General features: G+C 41.0%; 1 protein-coding gene across 1 annotated transcript in view; it reads right to left on the bottom strand.

Moving 5' to 3' along the window:
• The window catches only part of LOC307033992 (gamma-aminobutyric acid receptor subunit gamma-3-like), a 111,331-nt gene that overhangs the window by 61,963 nt on the left and 30,446 nt on the right, over positions 1-18,922 (bottom strand). The window contains 1 exon segment of the mRNA XM_079672653.1: positions 11,863-11,930. Coding sequence (XP_079528779.1) covers positions 11,863-11,930 — 68 coding nt within the window.

The following is an 18,922-nucleotide window of genomic DNA, read 5'->3' on the forward strand; positions in this document are numbered from 1 at the left end:
CTAATGCATTAAAGGTGGTGCACAATTGAATCACTTTTTACTGTATACTGCTGCATGATTTCCTAACCTACAATTACGTGTGAATTATTATTAATAAGTTGATTTATATGTTGCATTATCTCATTATCTGAATCTTGAAGTATGTCTGATTGAGACTGTCAAGGAAATGTCATGGAGTAAACAGTACTCTATTGCCTTTCAAAGTGGAGTGGAAGTATACAATAGCATAAATAAAAAATGTACAAGTACTTCAAAGTTGTGCGATACTTGATCAATACAGATCATGCGTAGGATCTTTGGATTTCACCTGGTTTCCCTGGGTTAGTCACACGAGCCCACTCAGTTCAGAGACACATTACATGGAGGTCAATTCTCACCTCACAGAGGAGTGGAGGATGCCACGGTCACCTTATCTGACTTACTTTTTAAACACTTGGAGGGAATTGGATCTCATGCTAGACTTTTATTTGTTGATTTTTCCTCTGCTTTTAACACAATTCAACCGCATATTCTAAATGGCAGACTTTTAGAACAATTTGAAATAAGCAATAATCTTATGGGCTGGATTCTCGATTTTTTAACCAATAGGACGCAAAGAGTGAGGGTGAATGGGACCTTATCTGATCAAGTCAGTTCCTCCACTGGCTCCCGACAAGGATGTGTCCTTTCACCACTATTATTTATACTTTACACCAATATGTGTCAAAGTAGGTGGGAAATAGGACTATTTTAAAGTATGCAGATGACTCTGTAATTGTTAGTAGGCTCCAGGACAATGAGACCAGCCAAGGCCCTGTCATTGATGACTTTGTCAGGTGGTGTGAGGAGTCCTATCTACAACTGAACATAAGCAAAACCAAGGACATGATCATTGATTTGAGAAGACATCCCCACATACATGAAGTCTTAACAATCCAGAATCAGAAAGTAGAATTTGTGCAATCATACAAATATCCCGGGACAATTATTGACTCAAAATTGAGCTCTGATCCAAACTGTGAAGCTGTGTGCAAAAGGGGGCACCAGCGTTTGTACTGTCTTAGGAAATTGTCCTATTTTAACATTGACAAAACCATGACGATTATGTTTTATCGTTCTCTTATCCAGTCAATTCTGTCTTTTTCACTAATGTCATGGTTTAGTAACTTGACTTTAAAGAGCAGAAACTCTCCGAGTCAGATCATAAAGTGGTCCAGCAGACTGATTGGTGAGCCACAGCTAAACCTGGAGACCCCGTACCTCAGGCAGTTACAGCGGTTATCCAGCTCCATATTAGACGATGACTCCCACCCTCTGCACTCAGAATTCAAGCTTCTTCCTTCGGGCCGGAGGTTACCCGTCCCAAGGAGTAGAACGAAGCGGTATAAAAAACAGTTTCATCCCAGCAGCTTTTGCACAAATTAACACATCATAGGAGCGTCACACAGATGCCTCTTTTTATTTAATTTTGAATTTTGAATGTCCATGTTTGCACTAGTGTTTTCCTTCTTAAAATGTTTTTCAAATATTTGGAGATTTGGTTGAGCAGGGTATACTTGTACTTTGACTTGTCCTTTATTAGAGATGTGTCTGTTGTTTGTGTTTGTTTTTAGTGTCAGGATGGAACCCTTGGTGTCTTTTTCTCTGCAAACAGAATCTCAAACGGGTACAAATAAATAACCTGAACCTGAAATCGTGGAAGACAGGCATGCAGTAAAGTGTGAATGAACTGCAACAAATACCAGGTCAGGTCACGCTGAAGAAATCTGCTGTGTTTCCGCCCCGGAAATGGACAAAAAGGGACGGAGGAGAGAAAAAAAGAGTTGTGAATCTGTATAAAGGAAGTGCAGTCACACAAACTCGTGCAGCTCAGAGATGCGTTACATGGAGGGTCAAATCGTGCAAGACGAGGCACGCAGTACAGTGTGAATGTGGAGAGAAATTAAACCGCAACACAAAGCCAGACCAAACAAGGTCACGCCGAAGAAATCTGTTGTTTTTCCGCCCCGGAAATGGACGGAGAGGAGAGATAAAAGAGTTGTGAATAAATGCAGTGCAGTCAACCCCGGGGGCGACCAGGGACTCACAATCCACTGACCAGCGTCCTGACATGCTGAAGCCAATCAGCGCTCACACACAGGAAAATCACTGGAAAGTCACAGCGGGATCCTGCTCTCACTGAAAATAAAGTTGGGCTCCAACAGTGAGCCGAAACCAGCCATTTCTCGCTGACCCAGTACAGGCTGCAGGAGATCTAGACTCAAAACAACTCCATTACCCCTGATTTGGTGTGTGTGTGTGTGTGTGTGTGTGTGTGTGTGTGTGTGTGTGTGTGTGTGTGTGTGTGTGTGTGTGTGTGTGTGTGTGTGTGTGTGTGTGTGTGTGTGTGTGTGTGTGTGTGTGTCCTACTCTGTACAAGCTGCCCTCAAAACAATTTCAACATAGACAAAGACTCGTGACTTACAAATTAGACATTTGCAGTATAATCATATGCAGTGTCAAATAAATGGATGTTCTCACTTGCAATGAATGCTGGAATAAACATAATTTGCATAGCTGGATGTTGTTATAAATAGAAACAAGAACATTGGGAAACAGCTCCACACGCCAATGAAGACTTTCGAAATGGGGACTTTTAGGATAACATGCATCACAAGGAAATGCATATTCAATCGTAGAGTTATGTTTGATTAAGTCATCCTACTTTTCCACTCTAATGCATTATCTGTTTTCCCTTGTCTAAAATCAAGAACTGCATGAGGAAAATGTATGGCTTAGCTCATGTTATGATGAAGGAATATAAATCTTAACATTGCATCTTTTACCCCATAGATCAATGCTCGGACCACCACTTTTCATCATACATGTTTTTGTGTTGCTTTACTGAAAGGAAAATGGTGTTGAAGTACAATTGAAGCTGACAAAAAGTGCTGTTAATATATGATGATTAATAGCAGAAACACTTCTATTAGCTAGCGCTCCAACACATTGTACGTGATGGCTAAGGGGCGGGACATCTCTAAGAAGTTGACCAATCACAACAGAGCCAGCCAGCTACCCAATCAGAGCAGACTGGGCTCTGGTTTCAGACAGAGGGTGAAAAGAGGTGCTGCAGCACAGGCAGTATGAGAGAAATAAAGAGCTTTTTGAACATTAAAGCGTGGAGACATGTCCCAGTAGAGACACTACAGACACATCAGGGTTTCCGTTAGCCGGTAATTACCGTTTTTTAGCTGGTAACATTTAATAAAAACCGGTAAATTCAAAACCTGCCGGTCAAAATGTCCGATGCTCCGATCGATTGGCCGCAGATCATTATCGGCCGATATTCACTCTTAATAGTTTGATCTGTGCTCTCTATAAAGGCCGATCAGGAGAGCTGGATCTGATCGATATGGACATAAACGTGAGTGAAGTGTAACCGGACGCGCGAGAGAGAGATCAGATCAGTTGCTCCATAATCACCTGAAGCCCCGCCCACTGTTTAGCAAGCTGCATGAGAAACTGACGGGCTGTCAGGAGAGAGAGGGAGGGAGAGAGGAAAAGAGAGGATCCGTTTCTCCCGTGTTATTATTCAAATTTAATGTAAACTTTTGAATAATGTACTTCATCTACTACAAGTAGTTTGTTTGAATGTAATAATTATGTTGTTTGTGGAATCATTTATTGAAAAATGAATCTGAATTTTTCGATCTGTTACGATTATAAACTGAAGCAATATAAAAGTGACACCCATTAACTGAGTTTTAAACATCAGCATATCCGCTCCTAGTCTGGTAATTAGCTGCTAACGGAAACTCTGCTACACAATTCTTATTATTATTATTGAGACATGACCGGTAAGTTTCAAATTTGTCCGGTAAAATGAATTCTGTCCGGACATTTGAGCGGCGAGAAAAAATCCTAGCGGAAACCCTGAGACACTATGAAACCTGGACTAGGGATGAGTATCGTTAAGGTTTTAACGGTACTACTACTTTTATAGATACCGCTTATCGATCCGGTCTTTTAACGGTACTCTTATCGGTTATTTTGGAGAAAAAAACAAGGTAAGCTAACTAAACAAATTGTGAACAAAATTAACATTGCTTTTTATTTAAATGATATACATAATATTTCACATCAAAAGAAACAGTGTTTTAACAAATGGTGTTAAATGATGTGATGACAGAACTGTAAACAGAATAGCTGTAACTTTAACAAAATAAATAAATAACTCTGTCACCTCTAATCATGAACCCATGTTTGTATAATTGAGTTAACTCCGTGTGTTGCTGCTAGCATACATAACACCTGACGTGGAAACGTTACTCGTGGATGGAGCTACAGAGCTGCTAGAAAGACAGTCGAACCCGGTGCATTCCTCCGTCTGGATGTGGTGCACTTTTGCTAAATGTTTAGACAAACTGCTCGTGTTACCGCCCTGACATGCTAAACTCTTATTGCTCTTTAGGTAACGAGCATTGTCCACATGGAGACAGGGAAAGTTGAACCACACCTTGTTCTCTCCGCCATCTTCTCCGTGTGTGTGTGTGTGTGTGTGTGTGTGTGTGTGTGTGTGTGTGTGTGTGTGTGTGTGTGTGTGTGTGTGTGTGTGTGTGTGTGTGTGTGTGTGTGTGTGTGTGTGTGTGTGTGTGTGTGTGTGTGTGTGTGTGTGTGTGTGTGTGTGTGTGTGTGTGTGTGTGTGTGTGTGTGTGTGTGTGTGTGCGTGCGTGCGTGCGTGTTGCTGCATGTAGCTGCCACGTGTGTGTAAACTGCCCCGCCCCCTCGCACACAGGCCGGGGAGAGAGATATCTCGTCTGGATTGGAAACATCAAAAATACTAAAAATAATCATAGACGTATTTTGCAGTCTTCTTGCGTATTAGAAACGGAGTTGGCGACACTAAAACTGCAATATAATGTTTGTGTAGCATAATACATATTATATATTTTTTAGATGTCTCCAGTACCGGTAAAAATACAGATAACGTCGGTACCACGGTCTTTAATAATTCAACCCCGGGGCCGTTTAATACCGGGGCTGGGTACCCGGCCCTAACCTGGACATTTGCATAATATGTCCTCTTTAATAATAATATCAATCGATTGAAGTATCTACTGCTTTTCAAACATGAGAACATTCATGCAAGACAAAAACACACAAACAAGAAAACAAACGGACCAACACACGGATGTTAAAAAACATTAAAATGCTAAGTGAGCAAATTAAGCTCAATCGACTGATTATCACGCAGTTTTGAACAACACTTCATTCTGATTGCCCAGTAAAAAGCTAATCTTGGGTCTGCTTTAGACCCTTTCATCTCATTCAGCCACTGGCTCCTTGTTGTTGTTGCTTCTCCACTTCTCCCAGAAAGCTGTCTCTCTTTTCACACTAAACTCCTCAGTGGCTCTGGTTTGTGTTTAAAAGCATCGTTTTCCTCTGAAGTGTCAATAGATTGATGTCTTTTGTATGCAGCCATGTAATGAGAAGGATCTGGTGTTATGAGTAGTTTAGTCACCCTGCAGAGGAGCAGTTTGTACCTTCTCCTTTCATTTTGTAGATGACAACATACAGAGGGTCGATACAAAGGAGGCAACACCTGCTTAACAAGATGCAACCCTACATAACAGCCCCGCAACAGATGGGGCTTTTGTTAAGATCATGTTCAGCTTCCTTATCATTTATTTAATATCGTTTTCACTGCAGCAAAATTACTATATATTTCATTATATTAATGTTTGTATACTTTTGTTTATAAAATTGTATTTATGTTATAGTATGTTTAAGCCTTAAGGTGTACTTGATATCAAACCACATGTTTCAGCAATAGCCAAAAGGGGTTTAGTGCAATCATTCAAGTGCATACAATCTGTCAGTGTACATGTACAACATTAACTATCTGTATTGTATTTAAATGTATTACTTCTCTATAGAGTATTTTTTTGTCAGCGGCTGAGTTTTTGATTCGTAAACTAGATTTAACTTTCCTTACATGCACAAAGGATTTACTGGTGGACTTTATTTACAGCTAATAATGAGCTTTTCTTTATTGTTATTGCATTTAGGCTATGGCTGCAAAATATATAGTTTCTTTATTCAGGGTATATGCAGGAATCCTGAAGTCGAATCAGGGCTCAACGCTAACTTTTAAGCAGGCTGGCAGCCAGGCGTCAGCTTTTGGTTGCCAAAACTGAAAATACGGTTGCCATTTTTAGACACCTTATATTTTAAATAATGAAGATACTATACAGTTATACATCAACTTAATAATGAACATGTGACACAAAAGAATGTTCAAATGCTTTACAATAAGTAATTAACACAATTAATTGAAACTTGAGTAGTTGGAAACTTGTCCACCCTCAATTGCTGGTATACAAAATACCAGTCGTGCAGCTGCTGTCATGTTCTTCACAAATCCCCCAAAAATGAACATTCCTCTTTTCTTTTCGTTCGGGTTTACCTTACCTTTTTCTGCCAATGGTGACCTGGCAACCGTTACTGTCGAGCCCTGCAGACGTAAGACCTTTTTTAAGACCCTTTCCATACATTGTAAGACCTCATCGCCACTTTGAGTTTTAACCGGTTACCTTGGTGACACACTTTACCTCACATTGACTATATACAGTATTGATTGTCCTTCCTCCTTCTCTTCCAACCATTTGGACGCAGACTTGCATTTCCCCATAACGATGTTGTTTAACAACCGGCGTAAACGGACCTTCGCGCGCTATCACGCAGTGAGCGTGCGATGTCCTGTCCAGATGACGTCAAATCCAACGGGATGCCATCAATAAACTACACAGAATCACACTACACACCTACGCAATGATTACATTCAGGCACACTGTAGAACACAACCTCTTTGGACCATTGATATACTTATTGAAAACAAGCTACAAAATGTAATACCTTGGAAAATGCCGTTTAATACTTTTTAATAGCCTTCATTTTTGCTAAATTGATTTATCAACTTGTAATACTTCTTAAGACCCCGCGGGCACCCTGATATTGTCATCAGATGCCAACTTGTGCCATGAACACATTGCAAAAGACTGCCGTATTGACCTCTGTTCGTCTTATGGGTTAGTTTAAATAGAGTATCAGTAATAAAACTGTCTGGCCCTTTCCTGCTCAGTTAAATCTTCAATGTGTTCAACATAAGACTTTTAGAAACACATGTTGTCTGTAGGGATGTAACGATATATCGAATATCGCAGTAAATAAATGTCTCAATACCGTCGTGAGACTGACAAAATATACCGCGATTATTATTTTTTTTAACTTTTATTTAACCAGATGGTTCCATTGAGATAATCGATCTCTTGTTCAATGGAGAGCTGTCCAACATGGCAACAAGTAGGTTACAACATGAACATAACACAACAGATAACACAAAGGACATGGTATCTACAGGGCTACATGTACACACCTAGAGACATTGACAAGTACCAACAGTATATTTATATCTCGCCCTGTCAATAAGCCTCACCTTCTTGGCAACAACTGTATTGTTTTTGAAGTGGTGGAGAGACAATACAAAGTTTGACCCACTGCTGTCACCCATGGCCAAAGCATATCTCTCTGTCCCAGCAACATCAGTACCAAGCAAGAGAGTTGTTTCCACAGCAGGGGATATTGTAAACGCCCAAACATCCCAGCTTCTACCTGGAAATGTGGACATGCTCATATTCCCAAAAGATAACCTTGATGATGCTGAGTGAGTGAGTTAGAGTTGAGTTACTTGAAAAACTAAAGTGAAACTTGATTTATTCTATTGCAGGGTCTGATTATTATATTATTGACACTTTAAAATACTACTATCCGACTAAAATGCTGTACAAATCTGATTTATTATTTAATAAAGAAAAAAAAAAATAAGTAAGTAAAAAAAAAAAAAAAAAAGAGTATCACATTTTTTTCCCTTTATTTTTCAATATCGCGATAAATATCGTACCGTGGACTTTTTAATCGCGATATTATCGTACCGTGAGTTTTTGGTATCGTTACATCCCTAGTTGTTTGTGAGCAAATAAGCCGTGTACTCAGTATGTAAACAGTCTCTGAGACAGATCAGCGACGTGCAGTTTGTGAGACGTGTCTTTCCAGAGAAGAGACTGCACCTGGATATCGGAGGAGTAATCTTCACCTCTGCTTTCCAGCAGTGTGCTCCCTGCAGCAGAAACTCAGCGTCTCACATCTCGGATGAAAAGGGAAAACTGACGAGAGACACTCACTGTGCAGCTTCAGCTGTTAGCAGGCTATATGTAGAGCAGTATGGCAGGGGGAAGGCAGTTATTCTAAAAGGCAAAATGAAATGAGTGCTTTTTTGTAATGCATTTTAGTTTGAGTTAATTGTTGTACCTATATTTCTTCTAACCCTCACCCTTGATGTATGCACCATATATTAAAGCTAATTCCTTGTAAGTGCAAACCTACTCGGCAATACAGCTGATTGTGATTAAAGTATTAAAGGCGGAATGTATTTTTAAGAGATTAGTTACATCTGCAACATAAAAAAACATATATAACGAATACGGTGCATTTTGTACAGCAAACATCAACCTCTTTCTTTTTGAGCATTATTTAAATACGGAACATTACAGACACATCCCTCGAATAGGGTAAAGCATAGACGAAGCCTCAGGAAGAGAAACTGGATGCCTGATATTACTGACAGACATGCAACAGATGTCAGGTGTAGGTCACTGTTAGGGATGCCAGTGATTATTCGAATATTCGTTACGGTCTCCATAATCGAATATTATTTTTAACAATTGATTCTATTTATATCTGTTTTTATTATTATTTATGTTTTTTTTTTTTTTTCTGGCTTAGTTTCAACCAAAATATAGACGAATGCTAATAATAGTAATAGTATTAATAATTGTAAATGGCCATTGGTCACACCACCAGTTTGTTTTACTGTAAACTTGGAGAAAGCCTGCGTGCAGAGCAGACTGCTGCTGCAGCAGGCTACACACCGACCCCACCCCCCCTCTCCCTCTCCCTCACACGTGCGACTAAAGATGAACAAAGCGGCAGGTTAGTTAAAAGAGTTCCGGCCCGTCTACACTTCAGGCATGAAAAAAGCTTGAAGCTGGGCGTGTCTGAAGCTTGGCGATTTTTTGCGAGCAACGCGACCAACAACCAATCACATGAATCTCCCGCCCCCGACATACAAAGCAATAGCAATGTTAAAACGAAGTAATCTGGATATAAACTCTCCAAACAGGTGAAAACCAACCAGTTTCACCCACTGTCTCTGCCACCTCCCTCCATGCCTGGTTCCTCCGGTTTGCATCCCGGTAAATAGTTCTGGTCGTAAAGAACCGGGTGATTTGCTACCGTAATTTCTCGTTTGGAATATGAGGAAATGAACTGCGGTCTGGCTCTCCCAGCTTGCACGCGGTTTGATTGGCTGCGCTTGCACTGGCGGGATTTGCATAAACGGGATTTGATTGGCTGATGCCAAGCATCGAGCCTCAAAAGTTGAACATTGTTCGTGTAGACGGGCCGGAACTCCTCATGGAACTACTTCAAACTTACAAGTCCAAAGGAAGTTAAATGAAACAAACAACGGAATTCCTTTTGTATGAGTTTTTTTTTTCTCTCCGGGGGGGAGGGGGCTGGGGGGGGGTCGGTCGGTCGAATATTCGCCAGGGCTGCCGAATAATCGATTTTGATCATGGTCAGTTTCTGGCAACCCTAGTCACTGTTATTGTGATTATCGCTCTTTCTGTCAATCAGTAGGGCGGCTCAGTTAATCGTATTTTAATCGCGATTACAATTATGGCTTGGAACGATTACGAAAACAACGTAAACAAAATAAAACGATTATTTTTTTATTATTACTTTTTTTTTTCTTTTTTTTTTTTTGGGGTTTTCAGTTGAGTTATACTTAAAGTTCAGGGTAATCAACTGTTAAAAACATACTCTTCACATTTTTTTTCTCCAATAAATGGACGTTTTCAAAGTCAATGAATAATCGTATTTAATAATCGCAATTACAGTTATTGACAAATAATCGAGATTATGATTTTTGCCATAATCGAGCAGCCCTATCAATCAATGCATTATTAATACTTGAAAAATACAACCAATCACACGGTCTACAGCGAGTCCAAAGTGACCGTGCATGTCCTGCTGGCTCCTCTGAGTCCACACAAACAACTATTACAAGTTCAACTGCACCATTTTGCATCCCAAATTGAGTTAGGAAGGAATCCTAAATGTCTTCTGCTAAATGACGGCATAGCAAAGCTCTGGCATACATTCATTTAAACAACTTATTTAAAAGGAATCCCTCTGTGCCAAGCGTCTATCTAAAAACACAATAAACAATGGTGTTCGATAACTTCCCAGAAGACATTAAACGGCATCATTTTCCCATTTTTTATTAACTAATTTCTGGGAAGTAACAGTGATCATAAAGACTAACGTACAGGAGTGAATGCACATTAATGATTTCTTCGTGAAATGTTAAATAATAAAGTAGCAAGCCAGAGCTGTCAGTAAAAAAGCTAAATTGCTCTTATAGCTGGGTATATTCAATGTTGCTAGGCAACAGTCACAACTCCACATCTGGAGATTAGGTGAGTTCAGAGATAAAGCACCGTTATTATTACGTCCAGCTCAGTTAATATTGTCAAAGCATTACATTTGCGATGTTTTAAGAGACAATTTTCAAGCAGAAAAATATCACATTTGATCGCATTGACTGCCACTGAATGGGCTCTTTGCATTACCCATGAAAGGCTGCCTCCATTAAGGCTGCCGCACCTCGCTGGAGGACAAACAAGAGACTCTTTGTGCTTTAAGTTGTCTATCTCTCATTACCGCGCATCAAGCTTTCAGTTTCAGCACTTCATAACTTTTATCGCATCTGAATGGGACTTTCATAATGAAGTATGCATCGATCCGAGTCCTGGTCTACTTCTAAAAAAGATTTACCTGCTAGTCCACACACACACACACACACACACACACACACACACACACACACACACACACACACACACACACACACACACACACACACACACACACACACACACACACACACACACACACACACACACACACACACACACACACACACACACACACACACACACACACACACACACACACACACACACACACACACACACACACACACACACACACACACACACACACACACACACACACACACACACACACACACACACACTATTTTTCTCATACCGACTGTGCTGCAGCATCTCTTTTCTCCCTCTGTCTGAAACCAGAGCCCAGTCTGCTCTGATTGGTCGACAGCTCAGATATGTCCCGCCCCTTAGCAAGTACAAAAACCTTTATAAGACACTACAGAACAGGGAAATTGCCCAAAAAGCACAATAGGGCCTCTTTAAAAAAGTCTAATAGTTGTCATATCTTTTATATTTACATATTTATATTATACATATTCATAAATGCATTTTACTGCACTTCTGGTCGGATGCTAATTGCATTTATTTGTCCCATTACTTTGACTCAACGACAATAAAGTTGTATTTATTCTTAAGTTAATTAATCCCCAAAAACTCACACTGGATAAAGATTAAAAGGCAGAAAAGTGGAGAAACCGACACACAGAAAGCAGATTTCTATCTCTCATATCTCGTTTTTTTTAGTTGCACAAAGCGTGCACACCTGTGTTTCTTGGCTTCCTTCTGCACACAAACAGCTGTGGCGGCACACGACCTCTAAATAGACCGAGAGTGAGTGATGACCGCCTTCATGTGTGATGATGTTGGCCCACGGAAAAATATGTGTGTGTGTGTGTGTGTGTGTGTGTGTGTGTGTGTGTGTGTGTGTGTGTGTGTGTGTGTGTGTGTGTGTGTGTGGATGGAGAGACAGGAAGTGTTAACTCACCATATCGATGGACGACACAGGCCCGATGCTGTTGACGAATATCCCCACATCGATGTTGGTCGGTTTCACTGCAGAAGGAAGAGGAAGAGTGAGTGGTGGAGGATGGAGCGATCACTCTTCCTTATCTGTCATTTTTCTGTGTTTTCATGCTCCGTCCATAGGTTCAATAATCAAGTTTGAAACATGTGTCATCATTCAATGTCACCTCTCGACAATTAAATGAAGCTGCTTTTCTTTTCTCTCCGTCTGCATCCAGAGATTTACTTTTGAAATGTGGAAAACAAGCTGCACCGTGCTTCCTGGAGCGGTTACCGTGTTACCATGGCAGTTAATAGCATTTCCAGTGAGTATGTGGGATCTTGGCTAATTTCGCTTGGCAACTACATTCGGTAGAGGAAGAGAAAATTGGAGCATCAGAAATGTGGATTTGTACCAGAGCTAAGCCATTGCTGATAAAAGAAGGTAATAAATGCATCTGGTGGGAAAATAAACATTCATTACAAGACGCTTCAATCTGGCTGCACAAAACATCCTTAGTGTCTTTACTAGCTCCATCCACTCCATTAGTGTTCGTGCAGTTCTTAGAACAGACATGCCAACAAATGTACCCTCATTACCGCGTCAATTTAATAAAGAGACATTTCATTGTTGTTTGCCGCACAGCAGAATGGAGGATTTGTATTCTCTGCTTCCTCTCAATCTAGAATAAAGCCCCATTGGACCACATTTAACTGTTCCAGAGTTCCCGTTAGCCGGTAATTACCGGACTATGACCGGTAAAATGTGCTGAAGACCGGCAAATCTAAATCTCTCCGGTCAAAATCATTTATCCTTTTAGCACAATACTGCATCAGTTGTGCCACTTATGTGACAGACAAGAATAGTCTATTCTAATGTCTAACACTTAAAGGGGACCTATCATGCAAAATGCACTTTTGTACGTCTTTTCTACATGAACATGTGTCCCCGGTGTTCCAGGGAACTCACCAAGTGTCAGAAAACACAACCCTCTCTATTTTCCTACCCAAATCTCTTAAAAAGGGGCTGCAACGGATCTGATCCAGACTGATCCACATTTGAACACTTCTATGACGTCACAGAAGTGGCGCTACGGCTATTGGGCCAACTCCACCAATCAGGAGGAGACAGCCACGGACATTGCCGTTGGAAAGCGCTGGAGACGCTGTAGTACATATGCCAGGCCTGTAGATGGTGCTGTTCTCACAGAATCAGCCCATGATGCAAAGACAGTGTTAAATTGAGCGAAATGAGGAATGGCTAAAATGCATCTGTTTGGTATTTTGAAAAATAAAAAGTATAAATATGCCTTATATAGGTATGGTCCTACACTATATTATTCAAATATAGCATGATAGCTCCACTTTAAATGTGGAGAAAGAGATGTCCTGTATGGGTTGATTGTGCGTTGATCTGTTGGTAATGCCTTTGGGTTCCGGTGGGCATGTAAACAAATGCATAATGCTCATGTCAATGTGGCCAAACTGGATTTCCTGAGTGCCAGATCTTTGTCTGTGACATTTTATAAACACAGTAGGAACAATTCTTTGCCTGAACAGCCAAAATAATCAAATAAAAAAAGGACGTGCTCATGTTCTGTGGGATTTTAGCCTTTGCAGACCATTGACATGCACACAAACCTATATAACACACTACAGGAAAGAGAAAACTCACTATTAGAGGCCCCAGTGACTCCTCAACTAGCACCACAATCAGTTTATTTTGAATGTGTCCAATAAAAAAAGGGTTATTTTGGTTCATAGACATCCTTAGATCCATTAAAACAACCTTAACAATCCCATTAGGCCTGCATGATTGAGAAAAAAATAATTAATTGCAATTATTTTTGATAGATATTGCAATTGTGATCGTTGTGTAACACTAGAGGGAATGATTATTATTGAAACATCATCATTAAAAGTGATTTACCGATGTACCAAACGAGGAAGTTTAATTAAGTTTGGAGAAGAACATTTGCAGGCGGGACTTCTCTGCAGCACTTCATTCAACATTAGCTATATTCACTTTATATTGCACCTACTGTGGTTCTGATTGCTCAATTCATTATTAGGATTTCAATAACATTTTTTGAATGCTTCCACAGCCCTATTTATCATGTACCTCTACCATTTTAACCAATAGTGTAAATGCAAGGTTGTGTTGGTTACGATGCACAGATCGAGGTTAAGCACAGTGCACTTGTGAGAGCTCTTGTACGTCCACTACTGAGAGATAACTGATGTATTATGTTTGCAGGACTGTGGTCTGAAAAGGCGTGAGGGCAGGTCGCCATGTGCTAAAGGTTAGACGTTCTGCCAAGTGCTTTGTGGTCAAAAATCTCCCTGGGAAGTCTTTCGGAAAGTGTTGAAGAAGCCCAAAATAAGTTAACTCAAGGGTGCTGTGTTTTGTGCACACATGAGATGTTTAACAAATCCACTCGCAGCACTTTTGTGAATTTTTAAAGACTTAGAAAAAAGCTATCTATGCTTCTTTTATCTGCACTGTAACATTTAAATATTAGTCTCTGTAGTACCAAGCATGCCTTGTCCTCAGAATATGAGATAGCATAAGATTGTGAAAGAACCGGCAGTGGCTCAGTCAGCAGGGGATTGGACAGGGAGCCGTAGGGTCGCCGGTTCAAGTCCCCGAACAGACCTAAATATGGAGTGTGGACTTCTACTTGGAGAGGTCCCAGTTCACCTCCTGCCCTGCCGTGGTGCCCTTGAGCAAGGCACTGTACATCCCCCTTCCCCATTGCTCCCCGGGCGCTGAACAATAGCTGGCTCCTAGTACTAGACTCGTGGTGCTAGGATGGGTTAAAAGCAGAGAACACATGTCACTGTGTGTGTGTCTGCATGTGTGACCATTAAAGAGGGCTTCATCCGATTCTATTACGAACCAAGAAAATTATGTTCAGCTTCTCGTGTTGATACTCCTTCTTCCCCTGAAGGAGAACGTGTGTTTAACCCCTTGACCTTGACCAGTCAGCCTGCTGCTCTCCAACAGAAGAGAAGCGGAGTTCCTGTTTCACAGAGCAGCTTCACGGTGTGCACGGCGGCACCACAATGAATATGAAGCAGCGCGATGCTGAGAGAACAAATGTTCTCAGGTACAACATCTCAGTAGTCTACTTGAAGCTCTGTGACCACGGGAATGTTGAGTACCCCAAAGATTATGTTGGGATCTGCCAGATGCTACCTTGCATAAGTCGGGCAATTTGCACAATTGGCATAAGGTGCATGAATTAGCCTATGCAATTTGTGTGGTTTTTGAGATGTGTATTCGACATTTCTATGACCAAAATGGCAGTTATGAGTCCCCTAAAACGTTACAATCCACCCATAATTAATCAAAAGCCCAAAGTTTTATTGTAGAAATGTATAGTGAGCGGTTCCCCAGCAAAGAAAAACTGCCAGATGCTAAAAATAGCGAAGGAACTGGCCGAATTGGACATTTTTGGTGTAATTTTTGGGGTAATTTCTGCCAATAATTGTAGCTTTGAGTCGACTAAAACTTAAAAATCAACCCATAATTCATCAAAATTAGTCAAATGTGGCCACTTTGTTTAAAACTGCCTTTTTTGATCCTGAAAATGACAGAAATGGATTCAACATCCTCAATAACTTCCAAAACCACTACTTCTTTTCACTATTGTCTGCAGAGGCTAATTAATGCAACTTGTGCAAATTGCCCAACATATGCAAGTTAGGATGCGCAGTAGGGCTGAACGATTAATCGATTTTAAATCGAAATTTGAAATGATGCGATTATCAAATTGCAAAGCCTGCGATCAAAAAAAAAAAAAATAATAATAATCTTGTGTGTCAGTCATCCACACCAATCAGAAGTGCTGTGCTCCACATGTAGCAGCCATTGTTAACCAATCAGAAGTGGCCCATGATAGAAGGTGATAGACAGATTGATCCAATCACCTGCCAAGTATTTTTGAAAGTGCCTGCCCTTTCCAAATGGCTTCCAATGGAGCTCTCCTAGATGGTTTGGTGAAACAAGCCATCTGAGTCAGGTTAGTAATGCTCCATCACATGTTTCTATCACAGGGTGAATCTTAAACTGAAGCTTGACTTTAAAGCAACCCAACGGAAGTTTCATGTAAGTTTAGTTCTTTCACTCGTAGCTCGGGCTGCGGGGGTGCTAGAGACGGGAGCACGTTGATACGACCTTCCTAGCCGGAGATATGGCCGCATTTTACAATAAACTTCCGTTAGGTCGCTTAAAAACAAATATCGCAATTGGAATCGCAATATCTGTCAGAAAAATATCTATTCGATTTTTTCCCAAAATCGTGCAGCCCTAATGCGCAGGTTCACAATAGTTCTCTATTAGCGGGCAAACCAAACTGACTATAGAGCAAACGGGTGCTTTCATTTCAATCGAGTCCCCTAAAACTTTAAAATCCACCCATAATTAATGAAAATCAGAACAAAGATGGCCCCTGTCTAGTTGAAAATGCCTATTTTGATCATGAAAGTGTCAGAAATGGATGCAGCTTCTTCAATAACCTCCAAAACCACTACATACTGCATATGCTAATGAATGCAACTTATGCTAATTGCATAACATATGCAAGTTAGTATCCGTCAGTTTCTATGTGCTGGGAAACCATACTGTACATTCCTCACATAAAACATTGGGCTTCTCAACATTTGACTCAAACAGACCACAGAGCAAACCCAGGTGGAAAGCGAGGAAAGAAAAAGGTGTTTTAATTGCAATCGATTTGTTTTTCCACATCAACTCAGGGCACTTAATGATGTGCATGTAATTTAATAATGTTGTCACATGTCGGCGCAGCGCTGCTTAATGAATCCATGACCCGTGCTATACACTCCGTTTAATGGCTCTTCAGGGTTCAGTGATAATGAAGACGCTGAGTTTGGTTAAATTGTCCCCACAGTCTTGTCGTCGTGTGAGGTTGAAATGCAGAATGGAAGGGTGTGTTCATGTGTGCACATCTGTATGTTTGGTCCCCGGGGACACACAGCCTGCTGGGAGCCTTTGACTGGATTCCAGCAGAATGTTCTGCTCCACCGACCGGACGATGAGGGGCACCAATGGGGGAAATGACAGCATTGCATGACTTTAATTTAGCTCGCACTATGCCTACAGATATGGTCTCTGGGATCTTAAGATGAAACATACATTCATTCAAAGGAACAGCATCCACTTCCAAGAGATTGATGCTGATATTATGAGACAGTGAAGTAGGTTTTAGCATTTATAGTAAAACAAAACGCTGTGGGGAAATACATCCAGGGAAGGATCTCCACTTCCACGACAGAAATTGGCACAATTATTCGACAGAAATGCGATTCAATCCAAACATGCTTTTCCATTTCTTTTGGAAATGCCAAAAAAAGAAAGTAACATCTTGAAATATACTTAATTATCATTTCAACACTTCACTGAGGTGGATAAGTACGTATTTTCCCCTATAGTATGATGGTTTTTAAACTAAACAAATGGCAATCTACTTCTTATTTACAAAGACTTGATCAACTCATGACTGTGAACTATGACCCTGCTGTTAGGGAAACATTTCAACAACAATGCTATGAATTGCCATGAAATTAGGTAAAAATGTTAACCCTAGCTCACAGAAAATATGTATCCCTCTATTTGTAATCATGTCACAATGGCCTCATTAGGGTCACATTATGGTCACTTGCTAGCTTCTGTCTTGCACCATTACCAGCTCAGACTCAAATCTTCATTTTCCATTTGGGGAATCTGGCTGTGAATGCAACACAGGAAAATAGGTCATTGCAATCGACACGTTATAGGGAGAGACATCCATTGTTCATTCAGGGAAACCAGGGGCTGGTTCCTTTGGGAAAACCCACACTGCCAGTCTCACGGCCCCTACACACGGCGGCGTGCGTTGTCGCTTGCCGGCGGGGGGGGCTGAAACTCGACCAACGACCAATCACATGAATCTCCCGCCCCAGACACACAAGCACGCGGTTTGAATGGCTACAGCTTGGACTGGCATATGATTCGATTGGCTGGCGCCTCCGTCGACGCGGCAAAAGTAGAACATTGCTCTACTTTTGCAGCGAGCACCGCGAGAGAAGCTACGCTTTGCTCCCACAATGCAGTTCGGCGAATCGTGATGTCACCCCATTCAAAGTGAATGGGCAGAAGTATTGAAGCGGCAACGCACGCACGAGTCCAACTCATCTGCAGAGGTTATTGTCAGAGGTAGAAGTAGTGGAGTACAAATACTTCGTTACTGTACTTAAGTACATTTTTCTGGTATCAGTACTTTACTCCACGACGACTTTTTACTTTGACTTCTTACATGTTGAACCCAAATACCTGTACTTTCTATTTCTTACACTTTGAACTCAAATACCTGTACTTTCTATTTCTTACACTTTGAACACAAATACCTGTACTTTCTACTTCTCACTAGGGCTGCAACGATTAGTCGACATAATCGACGACGTCGATCATAAAAATTCGTCGACGCGGAATTTTAGTGTCGACGCGTCGTATAAAAACAATCAGAGAGCCGGTAACGTTAATTCAAAACTGCGCAAATGTTCATTTGTAACTGCAATGCACTACAGGAAGTGCTGGGGGCAGTATACTCTCCATTGTCTGCCATGACTGCATTCTGTACTAACAACAAAGAAGAAAGAATACGAACGATGGCGGAAAGGAGAGAGAATGAGGGTGATGAAGAGCTCAAAAAAGCGAGACCGAGAGTTTCGAAAGTGTGGGAGTATTTCACAGACGACAAGCCAAAGAAGTCAGTGAAATGCAGAATTTGTAAAGGGGAATTGGCATTCCACGGCAGCACTACAGTGATGCACGAGCATTTAAAACGCAAGCACCCTGGAACCGTGAGGACTGCTACTTTGGATCATGGGTAAGTTTGAGCAAGTTAGCCATAGTCATGTTTACGTTAGCTTACATGTTGGAAAACAGAACGTCTCATGGTTAATGCTTGCTAAGCAAACGCTATTTCAGTTATGTTGAGGCTGCGTGTCCACCAACGAGCTGCTAAACAGCGCCAAGC

The sequence above is a fragment of the Notothenia rossii genome (assembly GCF_949606895.1).
Source record: "Notothenia rossii genome assembly, chromosome: 3".
Lineage (NCBI taxonomy): Eukaryota > Metazoa > Chordata > Actinopteri > Perciformes > Nototheniidae > Notothenia > Notothenia rossii.